General features: G+C 42.5%; 1 protein-coding gene across 5 annotated transcripts in view; it reads left to right on the top strand.

The window, feature by feature from the left end:
• TMEM156 (transmembrane protein 156) overlaps nucleotides 1–18,575 on the top strand; it is a 49,918-nt gene that overhangs the window by 14,311 nt on the left and 17,032 nt on the right. For 4 of the 5 annotated variants that reach the window (XR_012904320.2, XM_075930582.2, XM_075930575.2 and 1 more), the window contains exons 2-5: nucleotides 8,699–8,968; nucleotides 10,651–10,914; nucleotides 13,243–13,353; nucleotides 18,392–18,490. Coding sequence is in view for 4 of the 5 variants with exons in the window: in XM_075930575.2 (XP_075786690.2) it covers nucleotides 8,699–8,968; nucleotides 10,651–10,914; nucleotides 13,243–13,353; nucleotides 18,392–18,490 (744 nt within the window). In the remaining variant the exon portion in view is untranslated. Of the gene's footprint in view, nucleotides 1–6,417; nucleotides 7,050–8,698; nucleotides 8,969–10,650; nucleotides 10,915–13,242; nucleotides 13,354–18,391; nucleotides 18,491–18,575 lie in introns of those variants that run through there. The other variant, XM_075930583.2, reaches the window with a different exon arrangement.

Here is an 18,575-nt window from a genome sequence, read left to right as displayed (position 1 = left end):
TCACGAGGACTGGGACGATGAGGGAGCAGCTGAGGAGAAGGGAAGCAGGAAGGAAAATTTACTGCAACCAGAGAGGTTTTTGGGGGTGCATCTGATCCAGCTTTGCCTGCTTCTTGCAGGGGTAGTTCCATTCTTCTGAGCCCTGCAGGGATTAACAGCTGCATTTAGGCCAGGCTGGGTGTCCTCAGTCCCCTGCACAGTAATTTAACTCTCTGCTGGCTGCTCTGGATGCCCAAAACAATGCACCCATGGGCTGTGAGTCTAAGAGGTAGGGGAAGGCAATGACTTCCCAAACTGCCAGCATGGCCCTGCCTGTTCTGTGCCCTCAGTCCCTGCTCTCCTTCAGCTCATCTCCCACAGTCTTCTTGGGCTGTCTGGGCTTTAGCCCCATCAAGGCTGCGGAAGTTGGGGCTACACACCACCTATGCTCTGATTCCGCGGGACTGCTCACCACACATCCTGTAGGGCCAGGGTGGCTGAGTACCCTCCAGAGTTGGGGTCTTGCCCTCCCCATGCTCTGGAGCAGGCTGGGATTGTGCAGTGCTTGCCTCCACTGGGGCCAAGAAAGGCTGGAGCTATACACTCTCCCCCTTGTGCTCCTGGGGTTGAGGAAGGCCACACACACCCCTGTGCTTCCAGGCTGGGGGGAGAAGACTGGGGCTGCACACTGTCCAACTGAAGAAGAGGTGGTCTGCCCTTTCAGAGTGGGGGGGGACGGACAATTATATCCCACATGGCCCTGGGCAGCAGAGGCAAGGCAGGATGCTTGCCTGCCCCAGTCCTTGGTTCATCCACCACGCATGAATGCACCCATGCTGTTGGGGAGCACTATATGACCACTTTTGCAGCTTCCTTTTGCTTCCCCATCAGAAAGTCATTTTTCTGCAGGGAAGCAAAGAAACCTGTGGGACACATGAATTTCAGTTCATGTGCAATGGCACAGAATTCCCCCAGGAGTAAAATGACAAGGTCAGTGAGATGCTTTAAGTTTTCAGATATTGTATAAGGAGGGTGACCATCTGTCCCATTTTTACCAGGACAGTCCCATATTTAAGGTCTTTTCCTGGTGTCCCAACTTTTTTTAAAACATGGGCACATTGTCCCATATTTCCCCTGCAGCAGAGGCAGGGAAGAGCCACCAACGCTCAGAGTTTCAGTCTCTGGGCCCCAAGCACCGGCGGCTCCCCTTCCCTCCCCACCTTGCATGCTGAGGGGCTGAACTTCGTTCCTGCAGTGGGACAAGGTGGGCAAGGAGTTGCCAGCACTTGGAGCTTTAGCTGCTGGAGCCTCAAGCACTGGCGGTTCCTCCCCCAACCACTAAGGGGCTGGAACCCTGAGTAACCCCGAGCACCGGTGGTTTCTCCCCCTTCCCACTCTGGGGCTAGAGCCCTGAGTGCCTCCAGCTTTCCCCTACTTGGGAGCTGGAGCCCCGAGCACTGGCGGCTCCCCTTCTTCCTTCCCCCATGGGGCTGGAGCCCTGAGTGCCAGTGCCCACTACCCTTCTCCCACCCCCCCCCCCCGCTTCAGGGCTGAAGCCCTCAGTGCTACCCCCTTGCTACAGGGCAGAAGCCCTGAGCCCCCCTACCTGCTACCTGCTGAAGCCCCAAGTGCAAGCAGAGCCCCTCCTTTGAGGCTAAAGCCCTAAGCACCGGCAACCCCCCTTAGGCTGTGTCCAGACTCAGGGGTTTTTTCGAAAAAAGTAGCCTTGAGTCCAGACTCAAGCCGCGTTCTTTCGAAATTAATTCGAAAGAACGCGGCTTTTCTTTCGATGGCGGTAAACCTCAATTTACGAGGAAGAACGCCTTCTTTCAAAAGTTCCTCTTTCGAAAGAAGGCGTTCTTCAATGTAAATAGGGCTTCTTCAAAAGAGAGCATCCAGACTCACTGGATGCTTTCTTTCGAAAAAGCAAGCCGCTTTTTCGAAATTTCTCCGTGCAGTCTAGACGCTCTCTTTCGAAAGAGGCTCTTTCGAAAGATGCTTTCGAAAGAGCCTCTTGCGAAAGAGGCTTGCAGTCTAGACATAGCCTTAGTGTTCCATATTTGGCATGGGGAAATATGGTCACTCTACATATAAGGTGTAAGCAAGGTTTTCAGATTGTCATGCTTAATGTTTTACCTTCATGTAAAAGAGCTAAAATGTTAAGTAGTAATTACATTGTTTACCAGATTTCACAAATATACAGTGATGACTTAAACGTTATCACAAGAGAACATGTTGATATTACTGTCAGTACTATGTAAGAACTTATTTCTAATCAATTTTTGCATATATAGTACCTGTTTACATATTACCGCATGGTGTAACTGATGCACCCTCAACAATTTTGTCATTTTGTACCTCCTGAATTTTAACTACAATGTCAATAATATTAGAAAGGACAATTCTTCCTTAAGTTCTGCATTGAGGGTTTTAGAGGCATTAGAGCAAAGTATACGAAGCAGAATGCATCACAAAACTCTGTCTAGGAATTTTAAAATATACCCATCCCATGTTATCTGGATGCTCTTTCCACTATGTACCAAATTCTGAGGTCATGCAAGTGAGAGTAAATACTCTGAAATTACCAGCCTGGAATACTTCATCTTAGAATTCGGTCCTGTGTGTTTCCTCAGTGCTTCATGGGCATTGTTAGCTAAAAAACTACTTCAAGAGATAGCTCCTTTTCTGAGTTTTATTACAACCTGAATCATGCTGAAGTGCAGTTGAGCTTCTGGCAGTTTCAAATTAGGGGCATTAAGGTTAAGTAAATATTAAGTTAAAGCCCACAAACAATCTTAACTTTGCCATGTAGTGATACCCAGGATCTGGGGCAAAAGAAAAAAAGTCGAATGTGTTTTTTAAAATCAGTTTTATTTAATTTGAGACAAAGACTAATATGACCACAAAGACTAATATGCATTAATCATAATTGTATAGTTATTGCATGGCATCACATAGCAGAATAAAGGCTGTTTGAGTGCCTTAATTGTGTGTTTCCATATCTTACATGTTTGAATTTCTTTTAGGTTAATCTTAACTCTGAATTTCCTGAAACTATAATACTTGAGGATAATCACAACACCCATGTAATATGTTTTACGTTAACTTCCTGTGTATGTTTTCAACCTTAACTCCACCTTAATGTATTTGTTAATCTAAAACAGTGGGGCCTTGTTTCCTTAACTACAGCATATTTCACTATCTCAAGAAAGTATAATGAACTAAAAAGCATATCCTGTCACCGCCCTTTTGTGGAAATGCAAGATCTGTAAGTAAAGTAGCAATACAGGTGCAGTTCTGCTGCAAAGCAAGTCAATTAGGGGGTAGATTGGCAGTGCAGGAGACAAAAAACAAACTCCATGAGAATTGGGGGGGCGAGAGCAGCAGAGATAGGGAGGGGCACATGTTACAACCTTACCCAATACCCATATGGTTAGCAGTCTGTTGCAAGTGGACTGCCATCCCTGGGTCCTATGTGCTTCCAATCTGAATGGATCTTTGTAGGATCTAATCACCCTTTCTCAGCTTAACACCTCAGCTGTGTCTAGACTGGCCACTTTTTCCGGAAAAGCAGCCGCTTTTCCGGAAAAACTTGCCAGCTGTCTACACTGGCCGCTTGAATTTCCACAAAAGCACTGACGATCTCATGTAAGATTGTCAGTGCTTTTGCGGAAATACTATGCTGCTCCCATTCGGGCAGAAGTCTTTTTCCGAAAAACTTTTGCGCAAAAGGGCCAGTGTAGACAGCAGAGATTTGTTTTCCGCAAAAAAGCCCCGATCGCGAAAATGGCGATCGGGGCTTTTTTGTGGAAAAGCGCGTCTGGATTGGCCACGGACGCTTTTCCGCAAAAAGTGCTTTTGCGGAAAAGCGTCCTGCCAATCTAGACACGCTTTTCCGAAAATGCTTTTAACGGAAAACTTTTCCGTTAAAAGCATTTCCGGAAAATCATGCCAGTGTAGACGTAGCCCTCTAGTTTAGCCCCTTCATGGACTATGTGGGAAGTGAATAAGGCACACTGGCAGAACTGAGGGTATGTCTACACTACAAAGTTAGTTCGAACTAACGAATGTTAGTTCGAACTAACTTTCATAGGCGCTACACTAGCGCTCCGTTAGTTCGAATTTAATTTGAACTAACAGAGCGCTTAGTTCGAACTAGGTAATCCTCATTCCACGAGGATTAAGCCTAGTTCGAACTAGCTAGTTCGAATTAAGGGGTGTGTAGCCCCTTAATTCGAACTAGTTGGAGGCTAGCCCTCCCCAGGTTTCCCTGGTGGCCACTCTGGCCAACACCAGGGAAACTCTATGCCCCCCTCCCGGCCCCGGACCCCTTAAAGAGGCACGGACTGGCTACGGTGCCCATGCCAGGTTCAAGCCTGCCAGCACCCAGCCAGCAGACCCTGCACCTCGCACGGATCGAGCCACCCACCCGATGACCCCCAGCCCTCCCCCTCTTTCCGGGACCGGGCTGGCGGCTCCCGGGAGCTTGCGTGGGACCGCAAGAGGCGGGCACCCGCCTGGGCTAGTGCGGACATCGTGGACCTCGTCCACGATCTCCACACTAGGCACAGGAAAGTGGCCGGCTTGGGCAGGATAGCTGCCAGCCTGGCCATCGAGGAGCAGGTGTGCAAGAGAATCAAGGGGGTCCACTGAGACCCCCGACCCTGAGCCCTGAGCTTACAATGGCCATCCTGGGTCAGACCAAAGGTCCATCTAGCTCAGTAGCCTGTCTGCCAACAGCGGCCAATCCTAGGGACCCTGGGGGGGATGGACCGAAGACAGTGACCAAGCCATTTGTCTCGTGCCATCTCTCTCCAGCCTTCCACAAACCTAGGGCAAGGACACCACTCCTACCCCCTGGCTAATAGCACTCCATGGACCCAACCTCCATGACTTGATCTCACTTCCCTTTAAACTCTGTTCCAGTTCTAGCCTTCACAGCCTCCTGCAGCAAGGAGTTCCACAGGTAGACTCTTTGCTTTGTGAAGAAGAACTTTCTGTTACTAGTTTGAAGCCTGCTACCCATTCCTTTCCTTTGGTGTCCTCTAGTCCTCCTTTATGGGAACTAATGAAGAACTTTTCTGTATGCACTGTCTCCACCCAACTCCTGCTTTTAGAGACCTCTATCCTTTCCCCCCTCCGTCTCCTCTTTTCTAAGCTGAAAAGTCCCAGTCTCTTTAGCCTCTCTTCATATGGGACCTGTTTCCAACCCCTGATCATTTTAGTTGCCCTCCCCTCTCCCAGCCTCTCTCTTCCCCTCTCCCACCTCCTTTTCCCAGTCTCCCCCAGTTTTGTTCAATAAAGACAGATTCCATTTTGGAAGACACGTTATCTTTATTTTGTACATCAAGAAGAGGGGCTAGGGAAGGGTAAGTGGAAGGAGGTGAGGGAGGAATGGGGCACGAGCCCCCGATGGGGAGTACTGGGCTGGCTCTGCGGGCTTCTGGGGGTGGAACCTCTCCTGCAGCCCCCCAATTGCCCCTTCTCCCCTGATGGCAGCTTGCGGCAAGTGCAGCCGGGCTGATGGCTGAGTGCTGTGATGTGCCCAGTGTAGGCACTCAGGGCACTCCAAGCCAGGACTGCTTTGCAAGCGGGGCACCCCTGAGAACTGTCTGTCCGGGGTGGAGGTCGGGACCCTTTAAGCACAGCCCTCGGCTAGCCTGAGACAGCATCTCCACGCTCTAAGTCCTCCTCTGATGCCCTGCCGGCACTGCTTCCGGCCATCCTTAAGCCTGGTTCAGGGTCCACTTAATGTGGACGCGCTAGTTCGAATTAGGAAAATGCTAATTCGAACTAGTTTTTAGTTCTAGATGCGTTAGTTCGAATTAGCTTAGTTCGAATTAACTAATTCGAACTAAGTTAGTTCGAATTAACGTTGTAGTGTAGACGTACCCTGAGTGAACTTTGGACTTTCCATCTATGGTAAATTCTGACATTTCATCATTTATTTTTGTCCTTACAGAAGATGAAAAGTTGAAATTTAGAAACTTATCGTGGAATGGAAAATCTGAAAAATGTAAATGAATAAATATCTAAACATTTCATTCTGAAATTTTAAATCAAAACAAAATATTTCAACATTCCCAAATTTAAATATTTAATGTTGGTTTGTTGAAATGATCCCAAATGCTTCTTTTCAACATTACCCTATATTTTCTTATGGAAGCACATTGCATTATAGGAGGTGCAGCACAGCAGAGAGTCTGTCCCAAAGGGAGAATAGGAACATCAATGTCCCAAACATTTCTCACAATGTAATGAGAATCATGTGACCACATCTCTGGGTCAGAGTGAAATCAGCACATTGCCTTATGAAGTCCAGTCCATATGAGAGAATATGGACCAGAATTACAGCTCCCTTAAGATAATGTTCCATAATAATATAAAAATAGTTTAATATTTTGTTGAATTTAATGAAACCCAACCCAAAATTATATATTTAATTTCATATTTCTTGATGGAAAATTGAAAATGTTAACCAAAATAACAGTTTTCTTCAAGAAAATTTCAGTGTTGCACCAATTGCATTTTCCATTGGAAAATCATTTTTAAGGAAAATTCCTGAACAACTGTACACATAGGCTTAGCAAAGGAACTTATTAGCCATAGAAACTTTACTCTGAACTCAACAGAGGGCTACAGATTTTGGAAAACAAGTGTCCTGAGACACCTCTCCCTTAGTCTGACATCAGCTCTTCTTATGACTCAAAAGTTTCCCAGTTATTTAAATTAGGAAGTGTCTCTTTTGCTCTCACTTGCCTGCCAGTCCTCTTTATATGTGGTGATGGTTGCTCCTTTTCTCTTGCACATAGAAGCTTCTGCTCTTATGTAGGTCTCTGTTTCTTTCATTTGAATTCTACTAGGGACCACCAGTTTTCCTCTAGTCAACTTCCCTCCAATCAAGTGCCCCTGACACTTTTGTGGAAAATCATTTGTTCTAGGGGGACAGGCTGGTAGTTGAGAAACAGATTCGATGGCTCTAATTTTGATGGCGTCTCAGGATCAGTGAGGTGTCAAACCTTTTTCCCACCTACAGCAGTAGTCTGGAATAGATAAAAGACTACCCATAGGTAAGTTTAGTTATATGTTCAGCACGTAATACAAAATGGAGTTCATCATTTGATACACACATATCTCACTCTGATACAACACATTCAATAGCTCCACAGACTACATGGACAGAATACCTATATAAAAGATGTGTAGCACAAAATAGCCATTTATAGCTTGAAAGCACCAGTAGTAGCACTGAGGTGGCTGTATAGGTGCTCAGCATCCTAGCTCCAGGATGGGAAGGAAAATTTAATTTCCTCCCCCTATGCATTTTGATACAACTTGTCTGCTCAAAGAATATTTATTAGGAGTTGACTTGGGCAGACAATAAGAATTTGTCTCCAAGGTCTCCAATGTGCAATTGAGAAGAGATGATGAACATTTAGAAGAAAAACTTCAACTTGCCTAAGGTCCAGGTCCTAATTTTGTATTTTTTAAATGTTCTTTATATTATTATAACAAATTATTGTATTATATTTTATCTGCATAACATGGGTGTTTTAGAAATCACTGGAGTTTTTGGTTTTATGAAATATTTATTACTCTCCAATCTATTGTCACTAAAGAAGGGAAGCTAATTGATTTTGCATTCACTGTAGGATGTCTTTACTTTATCCTGTCTGAAATTTTTCACTGAATTGATTCTGAGGTTAGTCCCCCTGGAAGCTAGCACAGATGGCCTATTGCAATTGTCAGGCTATAAATGAATGTTGGGTCAGTTAAGGGATATTTTGTCATCTCTATAGATGAGAATTTATGATCATATAACTCCCAATAGTGCTAGTGGGAATTATATACTTTCACCTCCATTAAATAGTTTTAAGAATCTATCTCAATTGGCAGGTGAGCTACTGTAGTATGGCTTCCTATATTGTGAGCAGAAATAGAATTATTATTTTCTTTCTTAAGAAGTTGGTGTTAGGTACCAGCGTTTTAATTCTTTAATTATGTTCAGATTTTTAAGAAAATATTTTAAGACAAGTACAAAAAAGCCTTAATGGTTACTTACTGTAGAAGAGAGTAGGAAAAATAAGAGATTAATTCTCCTCCTTAAAAATAAATATCTTTTTATCACTTGTCCAAGTTGAATGGGTGCACACTAGCTAAAACCAAAGAATACCAGAAAGAAGGTCGTGAAATAGGAGATAAAATTGGTGAATTATTTTCATATGTAGTAGGATACATAAAAACTGTAGTATGGAGATTTTGGGCATACCATATATCATCTTGCCTTATGAGAGCATTATCTTTTGAGACAAGTTTAAATTTTACTACAGCTGTTCTCCAACATAATCACAATGAGCATGTAAGCATGTAGATTTCTGCGGAAGCTTCCTCTCTGAAAGTGTTAAGGGCTTCATCTTTTTTCAAATAGGATCAAATCCTAAGAGATTTGGAGGTGGAATGTGTCCAGATACAATTACAAATCCAGGTTGAAGAGATTTAGTATTACTGAGCAATAAAGTTCAGCATCTGGGACATGGGAGACATTCTTTCATGCTCTCCCATCCCATAATACAATATGTTCAGTATGTTGTCAGAAAGTATGCTTCACAGTGGTATGCAAAAGGATATCTATCTTTATGCTTATATCTACATATTTTATTATGGGTTTCCAATATAACCATCCTTACAATATAGAACTGTCTTTCTTTTTGTTTTACAGCAAACACTGTAATTATATCATGCATGGATGCTTGTTCATTAAGTAATGTCACCTTTCCACTCTGTGCTTATAACATTTCTTCCAAATGCCTGCAACAAAGAAGTCAAAAACAGAATGTTTTTTGGAAGATCTTTGTAAATTACTCTGATTTTCAAAATACTCCAAGTATTTCTCAAGTTTCTGGGCGTGGACTGCAACAATGTATTTTAAACTCAGCCTGTGAATCCAAGGAAGATATGAATGTTGTTCATCAAGGACCAAGATCAGAAGGTAAACAAAAAACAGGGGAAAATAAGTTCTTAGTGTAGAGATAGTAAATTATACTTACATAATTAAACTACCAGTTAATTGTGCCAGTTAAAACATCATGAAAATGTAATATGCTGTATATTGCTCCTTTAATCATAACCTGCTGGAAAACTCCAGTCACCTGAAGAAGTGGGCTGTGCCCACGAAAGCTCATGATACCATCTACACGTTTTGTTAGTCTATAAAGTGCTACCAGATCATTTGTTGTTTTTAAAGTTTATGAATATAACTTGTTGGCCTTAGCAGATTGTTTTTGCATTGCTACAAAATGCATAATTAATGCAAAAAATGAGGAGTAACGTTAGTTCGAACCAAGGGGTTTGGTTCAAACTAATGCGAATCAGCCGTTGAGCGGAGTAACGCGCTGTCAAGATCATGCTAATGAAGCACAGGATATTTAAATCCTCGCTTCATTAGCAATTTCAGACACCTACATTTGCATCTCTAGCTCGAACTACGGAGCAAGTGTAGACGTACCCTAGGTGAATAAGAAGTCTATGGGACAAATTCTGCTCTCATATTCACTTGTGCAACCCTATTGATTTTGACAAAGTTATGTGGATTTTTCTGAGGGGAAAACTTGTTCTATGTTGCTTACGCAGTGGAAGCCCCATAGCTTGACTTGACTCAGTTGGACTGAGCAAAGCTCTGGAAAAAACTGAAATGGCCAGAATATGAACTAGATTGGGTGGAGAAACCTAAGCCCATCAGTGGATGCGAGCCCCAGCTTGCCTGGATCTGGCCCACAAGGCTTGCCCCTCCTTCCCCAGTACTGGGAAGTTCATGTTGGCTCTCCAGCCTGTGGGGCTGGAGCTCACAAAATCTACTACAGAGCATCTCCTCTATAAGTTGCCCTGGTATATATCTGTTCTGCACTAAAGTCGACGCTTGTAGGAACTGATGCGTTATAGCTCCTCACATTCCCCACTCTTAAGTTGTGCAACTCTATCCCCCCAATTTGTGCTAATAGAAGTCAGTCATGGGAAAATAATTCTCCTCTTTAAGTTGTTTTGCTATAATTCCAGGTTTTAGGAACGTATCTTGGATTTATAGTGAGGATAGTCTGTGGTCTGGGCCGCCCTAGGCTCTGATGTGTGCGGGGAATATGGGGAATATCTTTCTGCTTCTTAGTCGGAGGCCATGTCAGTGAGAGTTTGGGGGGGTTATTTTTTGTTTTTGTGGGGTTTTTTTGGTTTGGGGTTTTGTTTGCTTCTCACTTGTGTGTGGCCTCTGACTGATTTTTCTGTGGGTCAGTGGCCCCTGACCCAAAAAAGTTTCCCCAACCTGGTCTAGATGATCCAAGAGTCACGTCCAGTTCAAACACCTACACTTCTACCTTTTTGTGGAGTTTAGTGTTAGTCTGTATTATCTTCGACAATGATAGATTCTTAAAAAAACCTTTGTAGCTGGTAAATAAAGTCACTAACAAGGAAAACACATTTTGTATTGCAAAATCAATACAACTCACATCTATTCTGAATGCTTATCATTACATATCTTTTTGTCCATTTTACAACTAGTCAGTAATGATGAGTCTTACTGTTTATTTATAGGAATGGAGTTGAGTAGTGAAATATGATACTTTTCTTTTGTAAGTACAAAGTGCTACAAAGCAGATCTTAATGTTTTTTATTTATTTGTAGCTCCAAACACGAGAGGATCATTAGAAAGGAAAGCAAAAAATTTTATTTCTTTCCATAAATATTTCAATTTCACTGTGGGTTATATGAATGACGAAAGTGAGGAATATAACATTTACTATATACTGGAAGTCTACATTAGAAATTCTACAACCAGCAGAGGAAACATTACGGAAGAAAACGTAAATCACTCATGCATAACAGCAATGATGGAAGACCAAAACAGCTGTATAAATATTTCACTGCAACTTCAGACATATGTGGAAAGTAAGTTATGAAAAGGGAATCTGGGGAAATCAAACATGTAACTAACAAAGATCTTACACTATGGAATGAAAACTTCCAATAGTCAACCTTAAGCCTTTCCAATAGGCAGCCATATGAAACTGTTTGAAAGCATTTCCCCCTTTAGTGAAGAGCCATGTCTGCAAGGCAACAGAGAACACCTAAAGGTAGATCTGTATATTTTTGGAAACAACCCAAAAACACTAAGGCTACGTCTACACTGGCCCCTTTTCCGGAAGGGGCATGTAAATTTCAGCAGTCGTCGTAGGGAAATCCGCGGGGGATTTAAATATCCCCCGCGGCATTTAAATAAAAATGTCCGCCGCTTTTTTCCGGCTTTTAAAAAAGCCGGAAAAGAGCGTCTAGACTGGCCCCGATCCTCCGGAAAAAGCGCCTTTTTCCGGAGGCTCTTATTCTTACTTTGAAGTAAGAATAAGAGCCTCCGGAAAAGGGCACTTTTTCCGGAGGATCGGGGCCAGTCTAGACGCTCTTTTCCGGCTTTTTTAAAAGCCGGAAAAAAGCGGCGGACATTTTTATTTAAATGCCGCGGGGGATATTTAAATCTCCCGCGGATTTCCCTACGACGACTGCTGAAATTTACATGCCCCTTCCGGAAGAGGGGCCAGTGTAGACGTAGCCTCTCATTGGTACTTTTGGTTAACATTTTTTTTACTTATAGTTCAGTGATTGATTGAATTTGTGTTCAACAAGAATGGATTTTTCTTAGTTTTCATTGATTTATTTTGCTAAAGTTTTTGGCACAGCCTTGCTCCCTATGAAATAAATGGCAAAATTCCTGTTGATTTCAGTGGGAAAAAAGGTATGCTGCAAAGTCAGTGTCATGATGAAAAGTTTCGCTTATATTCTAATCCAGTATGCTTCAGGAAGAAAGCTAGTCCAGTTAGTGAAGACAATTTTGTTGTGATGACAGTCTTTTCCCGGAGGATAGCTTGTCAACTCTTTACATTTTCTCTTGTGCTGCATGAGCCTTTTAAGAGTCTTTCCTGTCTGATTGCCTGTCACATTCAATGCCATAGTACATTTGCCATTGGGAAACTGGTGAACTCAAGTATTGTTTATTAATGTATTGAAAATTCTAGATTTTAAGTTAGGGAAAAATAGATGTGCTCTTCACTTGAATTAGCTAACTCAAATTGACTAACTTGAAGTAAAGTCCTAGTGAAGTTAAGGTAGGCTGTAGTTTTAACACAAGCTAGAAGATTGAGTTAAAGTCTATGAAGCAGCCTAGACTTTAACTTAACCTGCTAAATGTGTGTTAAAATGATAGTCTGTTAAGTCCTCACTAGAATTTTACCTCAAATTAATTAACTCAACTTGAGAACATTTTTTTCCCTTAGAAGACAAGATCCAAAGTTTAAGAGGTACCCAGAGCATTAGGGAAATAAAAATAAATATAGGCTAGCCAGGTGAGCAAGAGCCTTTAAATGTGGCCTTTGGAAAGGGAAGGCATAGAGCACTGCACATAGCTGCCTCTCAGGGGCAGCTTATTCCTGAGAAATGGGAACTACCAAATGGAACCATCCTGTTACTGATTCTGTTCCCATGTGGTTTCTCAGTTGTACCTGAGTAGGGGACCCAGCGGGAGTTAATACAGCTGTACACTGTATTAGCTATTGAAAACATTTCCATATGGAACTCCAGTAGGTCTCTGTTGCATGTATTTCCACAGAGAAAAGCCTGCCTCCCATGCTTGCCCTGTTCCCAAAATGCTTTTTCGCAGTGGAGTCCTAATAGATGGGATTTCCCAAGAGGTGGTTTTGTAAGTGGCACTTTTCTCCCTTTTTGCATAAGCAAGAAGATTTCCATAAGCACCATGTTCCTTCCTCGCATGCATGTACAGAGGGACTTGATACAAACAAAGGTGTATGTTGTATGCTGGGCACATTCTTTCTATTTCCCATGAAAACAGAAGCCCTCTTTTCATTTATATAATATCCCCTTACATGTGGGTGTTGACTTGTGCAGTATCATCTCATTGGCAGGATCACATATAATAATTTAGACAACTTAAATGAGTTGTTATTTCACATATTTTACGTAACCATCTCAGATATGCACTGTGATACATCCAGCTGAAGATGAAATTTAATTCCAGACAACCCTACTAATTCTGAATGGCAAGAGATAGTAAAGAGAGGCAAAGTTTTTTGTCTTTTCTTTTAAATTTGTAAGCCACTGAGATCCCCTGGTGATGGGCATGGTATAGAGTCCTAGATAGAATGATCCAGGATAGAAAAATAATCATGTATTGATTTATTTTAATCTCTTCTCCATTTTATTTTATAACAGATCCTATGGGTATGCCAAAAATCATTTGGCTTGTTCTGATTGCATTTGTTTTTGTGCTTACGATCACTGTTGTTACCTACAAAGTATTCCATGAAAATAAAAAACAAAAGGGTAAGTACTAAGGATGAAGCTATATAAAATTAAATCCCAATAGATTTTAAAAAGTACGTTCATCTTTGCAATAGGACCAACGCTTATTTAAACACAGTTTAAAGAATTATGTTGTAGTTGTATTATGTAATACAACTAAAATAACTGCAGATGGAGGATTGGAAGGCTGAGAGGTTTGATAATGTAATTTTCACCCCTGGAGTCTAGGTTCAAATCCAGTACAGGCTGTCAGTGACTGAAATATGTTAGTGTAACACCAAGAGACTGCCCATATTAGCTCATGGCAGTGGGCAGGATTGAACTTGGAACTTCTGAAGCTTAGTACATGAGCTTGCCTGCATTAAAAGCCAAACACCTCTGAGGTAAGGCTATAGTGAACTCATTAATCTCTAAGTGGTCTTAGTGCCACTGAATAGGAGAGACTACCACCCAGGAGGTGTGTGGGTTACATTAGCATTGGACAGATGCATGGTGGCCTATGTAAAATGAGCTGGTGGTCACCGTCCATTCTAAGAGATAGGAAACCACCATTAATGCCCTTGTTGAGTCACAACAGAGAAGCCGAAGCCTAATTAGGCACAGAAATAAAAATAGCCTCTGGCTCCTAAGGATGATCCCTCAGTTCAGGATTGAGGCAAATTAGGTAGATTTGATGAAGCATAGATTGCAGCTGCCTGTTCAGAAGACTGATAATCAAATTCTACCCTGGTGCAGTGCCATAGAGGTCAGGTGAATTGCACTTACTTACAGTGAAGCTGAACTTGGACCAAATGGCTGCAAGATGATCTCCCATCACTTGTTTTTAGTGTTGTTAATTTAGCACCTCGTATGCATTTTGAGTATTTTAAAAAGCATTTACTGTGCTGCAAGAGAGTTTGTCTTGAGTTCAAAGACCAAAATAATTTTCTAAACTATTGCTTCAATAATATGAGCTATATATATGGAATGATCCCTTCTGTCCTTCCCCCTCCCACCACCGTACACTCCATTGAGAACTAGACTTTTGGGCAAGTGACATAATGCCCACATCCAGTAACACTCTTCTGCATGAAGGGGTGTGGCTAGTTGTCCACTAGTATAGGCAGGTTTTTACTGTGTGAGAGACTACCAGAACTCTGAAACCAGCAGGTACAGAGGAGAGAACATACAACTCTTTTCACCAGCATGTAAAGAGTGTTAGTCATAGGGGTGTAGCCACAGATGGGCCTGAGTGGACTGTGGCCTACTGTCTTTGCATCCAAGCCCAACCCTGGAGTCCTCCAGGGCTTTCCTCATGCCCCAGTGCTTGTCCTGTTCTGCCAGCTCATTGGGTGCTGCAGCTGGGGAGCAGAGCCAGGCTGCTGGGTTTAACCCTGCCCCCGTCATTGTCCACCTACACCAATTGGCCCTTCTTGCTACACCACTGGTTAGTAAGCTAGCTTTCATCACACCCTGCTCACTAAGGCATCTGCCCAAAGCAGGCAGGATGCTTGTGAACGTTACCACTCAGTAGTTATAGCTTTGTACTCTCCCAGGCTACATCTACACTGTGGAGCTATTTTGGGATACTGGATATTCTGCATCTTTTGAGCAAGCCTGTTATTTTGAAATATAATGGGCTCACTATTCCAACGTCCCACAAGGACATCCCACAAGAATGAGTGTATCTTGTTCCACAAGGAATAAGGGATGTTTCAGAATAGAGCTCTATTTCAAAATTAACTCAAAATAAGCTATGCAATTTGCATAACTCAAATGCGTAGCTTATTTTGAGCTCTGGGTGCAACCCAGACACACCCCCAGTGATCCAGAACTAAGAAAAACCTGCATTTTTAATTACTCATATGACTAAAACAATATTATTTATGTGCATTTAGCCATCCTGCAACTGTGCACAGTCAGCCATTTCTGTAATAAAGGTATGCCATAAGATTCTGGCTTTAATCATAACTGAACAAGAGGAAGGAAAGTACATGCATGGAAAATGTTTATTTAAAGATGAACTGAAAGATTATTTAAATGAATAAGCAGAATTGACTGAGATTCTAAATCTGAAGCAAAAATTTTCAAGGACATTCAAGTTTCTTAGTTTCCAATTACTGATTTGCTTCTAGTATTATAATTTCTATTAACTGGGAATTATGATTTTAACTAGTTAAATGTAGAATGTTATATTTAATAAAAATCCACATTAAAATAGTGTTACGGTTGCAAAAGACAAGCACACAAATATTAGAAAATGCCAGAATTAAGGTTGCCTTGCTAATCTGAATTCAATCCCTTCATGCATATGCCTATAATGTTCAGTTAATTATACACTCATATGCTATTTTTTCCACAGATCTCTGCCTCAGGATTGACAGTGCTCAGGGAATGAAGCAACTGTTCAATATTTTTATCCTCATAATTCAGTTAGTGGATTCTGCTCCGCCCCCTCGGTCTTTATTACTGAATGCCATCCAAAGCATGCAATTAATACAGAAATATTCACTTCTTTCTAGACTTTTCTAGGTTTCTCCCACTGACTTTAGTTGCTGTTATGAGCACGCATCACCTTTGCATATCAAACCTTGAATGCCTTTAGTTAGTTTCTCAGAAAATGAGAAACACAGAGGCTATCTGCCAAAATTTTGGCTTTAGTGCTTTTCTTGGCATCACATAAGAATACTGCAGCAAAGGCAAGGACAGAACTGCATTTTCCTGCAGAGCATCCATCTACGTCAGGGCTATTCAACTTTGGAAATCCTAGGGGCCAAAATAATACTCACAGCACATGCTGAGGGCCACAATTTAAGTGTGGTTGCATATGCATGCAAATATATATGCAAATATATGCAAATATTTTATTTCACACTGATGAGCATGAATACAAAAATTAAGGCAAGGGTATACAACATACAGGCCCCATATTAGTCAGTTTTGCTGATATTAATAAAATGCAATTGTGACGGGTTTGTTGTGTGCGAGTGCCCCCTCTCGGGAGAGCAGGGGCGTTCAGCGGAGCCACCGTCTAGGTCCTTGGTTTTGGGTCCCGAGGTCCGATCTCTCTGAAGGGGTCAGTGGGTGCGATCACCTGTCGCCGGCCCGGCAACGGGGTTCAGCGAACCCACCTTTACGTCCCTGGTAAGAGTCTTAGGGTCCTATCCCTGATAGGAGTCTGGGGGTTACACCCCCAACACAGGTCCTGGGGTCCTATCCCTGGGCATCCGCCCAGTAAGGGCAACAGCCACTAGGGTCCAATTTGAGGCTGCTCATGTCCGGGAACCCCAGGGGAGGCGGCGAGTGAACTCGATTATGATCAGAGGGGGGAGGGCAGGGAGTGGGGGACCTGGGCCCTCCCTCTCTACCGGGTCCCAGCCTGGGGCCCTAAGTGGAGGGATTAGCGCGTTCCCTCCACGACAGGTGAGGTCAATCCTCGAAATTCGCCTGTCCATGGCCACCACAGCCTAATCCGAACTACCTACTCCGTGCCATGTGTAGCCGTGGGCACGGAATCTGAACTACCAGGGCTTTAAAAATGGCGGCGCTCGGCAAGATGCAAATGAAGCCCGGGATATTTAAATCCTGGGCTTCATTTGCAACTTCGGTTGCCTACATTAACCACCCTAGTTCGAACTAGGGTGGTAGTGTAGATATACCCTCACAGAGTAAGAAAACAAAATGTCCGCCAGGAAAAAAAAACAACCCCAGAGGCCTTTTTTTGCTAAACAACTTTGGTCTCCCGCCTTTTTTTTTCCCTCAACAGTGGGGTTTTTTTGGGGGGGGGGTGTTTGGTATTTTTGGTTCAACCATCTGGCAACCCTAGGGCCACATGTTGAGCCCTCCATAAATCCACAGGCCACAAACAAACGGGCTGTGGGCTACATATGGCCAGGGGCCACGTGTTGAATAGCCCTGGTCTACACTGTCCTGAAGACAATACTTTCACTTTCTGTATTCACTTTGCCTTCCTTTCTAGATACCTTCAAACTTCTGGGGCAAATGAGGCAGGGTTCCTACAAAAAGCTCAATCCACTATACAATCCTAATTCTCCCATTTCCCAACTTCTGCATGCTTGAATTTGTAACCTAAATAAGGTTAATTTAATTGTGGATGCAATTCCTCAAGGTTTTTTAAAATCATATTCTGTTAGGGAATTGTTAACAGCCACCCAGAAAACAACATTAGCAGGGTAGAACTCTGAATAATCAACATTGCAATATAGTTTGAACTACAGAACTAACCACATTTGCCTATAGCAAGAGCTGGCAATTATCTTTATGAGGCATAGGGGAAATGATTGCTAGCATCAGGTGTTTGATCCAAAAGGTGATCAAAAGTAATTTGCGTACCTTTTTCGGATTGTTTGCATACCTTGCTTTTTAGGAAGAGGCTTTTTCAAAATTTGGCCCGTCTACAAAAGGCAAAATTTTGGAAAAACCTCTTCTTTCGGAAGAGCCCGTATTCCTCATAAAATGAGGGCATTTGATCTTCTGAAAAAAAATGTTGGAAGAGCAGATATGTTCCCTGGTAGTCTAGACATAGTCTGAGGGGTATGATTCCTTCTTTACATGGTGCTTTCACAGAAGGAGACATGTTGCTGAATCCATGAGGAAGGAATGTTAAAAGGAAATTCAGACTGACTTTTCTTCTGCTTCCAGACAGGCTATCTATCCACAGAACTCCCAGTGCAGTATGTAATGCTTCTGTTTTGGCAGTGGTTTGGTTCTACCCTTAGATTGGAATATTCATTTTCAGCTAATATTTTGGCTGGCTGCCCAAGTTATCCTGTGGTACATAAGTAGCTGAAAGGAAAAGATAATTTTCAAAAGCGAAAAATGAAAGCAACTTTACTGGACAATAAAAAAAAAGTCTGGCACCAGGGTTTTTGCTTCATCTAATTTCCTAGTCTTACTGTAAACAAAGGAAACATTAAAGCAGCTTTAAAAAGCCACAGAGCTCCTTTATAATGGAAAGCGTTAGGCAACTTAAATATAGAGGTTGCCGTGAGCTCTCTCAGTAATGAGTTATATGTATGTAATGATACAGCTGAAGATAAACTATTTTTGTTTTAATCAGGTAGGAAATATAGAGCAACAGCAGCTTCCATTCTCCAACAAAACGACTGCAAACACCCAACAGAATCCACAGCTACTAAAAGTATTCAGCACCTTTCAGGTGAGAAAAATAAAATTCTAACAAATTCTGAAACAGAGAGAAGGGCCAAGAAAGAACTTTTAAGACATTCTGTCTTACCACCTAT

This window comes from Pelodiscus sinensis, chromosome 4 (assembly GCF_052426305.1).
Source record: "Pelodiscus sinensis isolate ZL-2025 chromosome 4, ASM5242630v1, whole genome shotgun sequence".
NCBI classification, from domain to species: Eukaryota; Metazoa; Chordata; order Testudines; family Trionychidae; genus Pelodiscus; species Pelodiscus sinensis.
This window is presented reverse-complemented; position numbering and strand designations above follow the sequence as displayed.